Below are 2,792 nucleotides of genomic sequence, written 5' to 3'. Positions count from 1 at the left end.
CCTTGTTACCAGTGCTTTGGGTCGCTGGTCTACCAAAGAGTGCCCAAGCCAATAAATAAAAACTGCAAGGTCCTGTTAAATGAAGATGCTTGCCTAGAAGATCTGGGCTTGGTACAGCAATCACCAAGCAGAATTCCCTGGGGTACAATAATGCAGAAGATCATGAATGATCCTTTTGGACTTAATGTCAAATGTGCATCAGATTGAGTAAGAGGAGCTTGCCCTTATCATAAAACAGTTCGTGCAAGAGCAGGCGTAGATGAAACAGAACACATATTTTCCCATGAGTTTCTTAACAAAGCAAAGTGGTTTATCAATGCTCTGGTATCTACTGGCAGGTCAACGTTCGTTCTTTATTTATGATTGTTGGTCTGTTGTTTGCTTTGTAAGAACTGGGTCTGGCTTTTTGCACAGGATATAGGTCCTTAAAATTAAAAGGTACATGTTTTTGAACTTCTTTATCTTGCAAGCATAGACAATGGGGTTCATGGCAGAATTGGCATGGGATAACAGGATTCCCAAGTACATCAAATACTGGGGGATCTGACATGCAGGGTAAAAATAGGCAATGCAGTTTATAATGCACAGAGGCAACCAGGATATTGCAAACAGGAAGAGAACAAGTGCTAGAGACTTGGCTGTTTTGAACTCCTGTCCATAAAAAGCTCCTGCTCCTCTCACATTGGTTGTACCTTGATTTAGCTTTGTCCGGATGATGTAGAAGATTTCAACATACAGAGCACACATGATGAGCAGAGGGACGAGGGTCCATGTGAAGAAGCCAAAATATACCATGTAATCCATCCTCATCACAGAGGTAAATTGACACCTGAGAAAGTCAGAGTTTCTTGGTTCTGTCTTGTTCCATCCAAACATGGGGACCAATCCCGCCAGCAGGGACACAGACCAGCACAAACCCAGCGCCCACCAAACTCTTCTCCCTGTAGTGATTATCTTATACCTGTTGGGGAAGAAAACCCAGGTGGTGTTAAACAGAAGTGTTGAAAATAGTTAAGGATGGTTTCAAGAACTCGCATGTTCAAATACTACAGGTTCATTGTCACAAAATGGAGGATTAACTTTTTTTTGGGGGGAAACCGAATTTTATTTTGAGACAAACCCTAACTCTTCACTTGTAACAGTTACTTTGCAGCACCCATATGCTTAACTTCTATAATTGGATGTTTTCAGCTATTTCGCTTCTTGTTTCATTATTATCTTAGTTCTCCTCTTGCCTAGATATTGCTTTTCTACTGTTAGCAGTCCTCTTATTTCTCAGCTTCCTTGGGTGTACCTTACTCTTTACATTTGGCTTATGCCATTTGTAGGACCAAACTGTTCTTTCATTCTTCAATTTTATAGGTCCTTTCCCCATTAAAAATATGAATTCTTTCATGCTCGAAGTTATGCTTTGCATTTCAAGCTTACGTACTTTTCCATTGAAATATAAAAAGTGAATGACTTATTAAGGGCTAACTTAAGAAGTCTGTTACTTCTTTTGTATTTTCAGCAAACACTAAAAGGAATTTTATTTAAAAGACTAGCCTCAGAAACCCAAAGAAATCTATAGTACTCTCAGCACCCTGTGCGATTAACAAAACATCTGAAGAATTCAGCTGTTTGACCACATACTCATCCTGTGGCCAAATTCTGGTCAGCAATAACACTGAGCTATCGGCCTCACACCAACACCCCCAGGGTCTGTCTGCGCTGCATTATTAACCGCAGGGAGCGGTTCCTGCTCTAGAAAGCTCGTCTCAGGTGGGCTTTTAGGCACAGGTATTTTCTCCATGCACACGCATGCATTTAGAGTAAATATTTGTTAGAAAAGGGCTGAGTTAAGGAGGAGAGAGGAGGTGGCACCCGTGGGGCAGAGGCTGGGCACAGAAAAGCTGGCAGGAGTGGGGCGAGTGGAGGGGCCCATGGTGGTCCAGTGCTCACCTGGTTGGCAGCTTCACTCGCAGGTACCTGTCGATGGCAATGGCCAGGAGGGAGAGGATGGACGCGTTAGTGAAAACCACCATCAGGCAGCACATAAATAGGCAGGTGTAGAAGTGGACGCTGATGCCCAGACTCACCACGATGGCCAGGGGCATGACAAGGATCCCCACCGCGATATCAGCCAGCGCCAGGGAAACGATGAAGTACAGAGTCGTGTTATGAAATGTTGAGTTCAGCTTCACCGCCCAGATGACCAGGATGTTACCCAAAGAGGCAAACAAAGCAACCAAGCACTCGATACCAATGTAAATCCCATCCAGGCTGCTCAGCACCAGGCTGTCGTTTGGCATGGTGAGTTGCTGGAGATGCTCCCACCCTGGCTTGAGCTGCAGAAGGGAGCATGGACATCGATGACTGTGTGGGATTTGTCCTCAGTGTCTTGTGCTCAGTTGTTCCAGTGACTCTCCGGCATGCAAACCTCTTCCAGTATTTCACATCCTCAGCACTTGGGCAGCAAATCAGCTGTTGCCTTTCCAAAGAGCTGCAAATACCTTAGCATCCAGGAAACGTTTCCCCCTCTGGACACATCTCCTGAAGCTCACAGCAGCCTGGTATCAGTAAAGTACTTTGGAAAGCTATTTTTAAGGAAAAAAAATGGAAAAGTTTCCACAAGCCTGCTTACCAGCAACCTATAAACAAATGCTTTAACTGCTTCCTCTTCCAAGCTACAGTTTTAGAAGCGGGAGAACTGTAACCAGAGTTGACTGTGCAAAGCTGCCACTTATCAATCTAGATAATCACTCTGCAGTCACTGTAGGAAATGAGGCAATTCAGAGGATGTTAGAAGAGTG

At 44.2% G+C, this 2,792-nt stretch overlaps 1 protein-coding gene across 1 annotated transcript; it reads right to left on the bottom strand.

Annotated features, from left to right (window-relative positions):
* Positions 1–357: 357 nt before the first annotated feature.
* LOC103893674 (adenosine receptor A3) lies at positions 358–2,457 on the bottom strand. The gene is made up of 2 exons (XM_009272893.2): positions 1,942–2,457; positions 358–961 (listed from the first exon to the last, which is right to left on the bottom strand). Exons 1-2 carry the CDS (start codon positions 2,289–2,291, stop codon positions 358–360), a joined length of 954 nt encoding a protein of 317 aa, XP_009271168.1. The 5' UTR covers positions 2,292–2,457.
* Positions 2,458–2,792: the final 335 nt, after the last annotated feature.

This window comes from Aptenodytes forsteri, unplaced genomic scaffold (genome assembly GCF_000699145.1).
Source record: "Aptenodytes forsteri isolate BGI_AS27 unplaced genomic scaffold, ASM69914v1 Scaffold142, whole genome shotgun sequence".
NCBI lineage: Eukaryota > Metazoa > Chordata > Aves > Sphenisciformes > Spheniscidae > Aptenodytes > Aptenodytes forsteri.
This window is presented reverse-complemented; position numbering and strand designations above follow the sequence as displayed.

What these genes read in the sequence shown, in the direction of transcription:
- LOC103893674 (XM_009272893.2), bottom strand. Translation starts at nt 2,291, where the DNA reads ATGCCAAACGACAGCCTGGTGCTGAGCAGCCTGGATGGGATTTACATT. An exon ending in CGAGTGAAGCTGCCAACCAG is followed by an intron (nt 962 to 1,941) that starts GTGAGCACTGGA and finishes CTTCCCCAACAG; the next exon opens with GTATAAGATAATCACTACAG.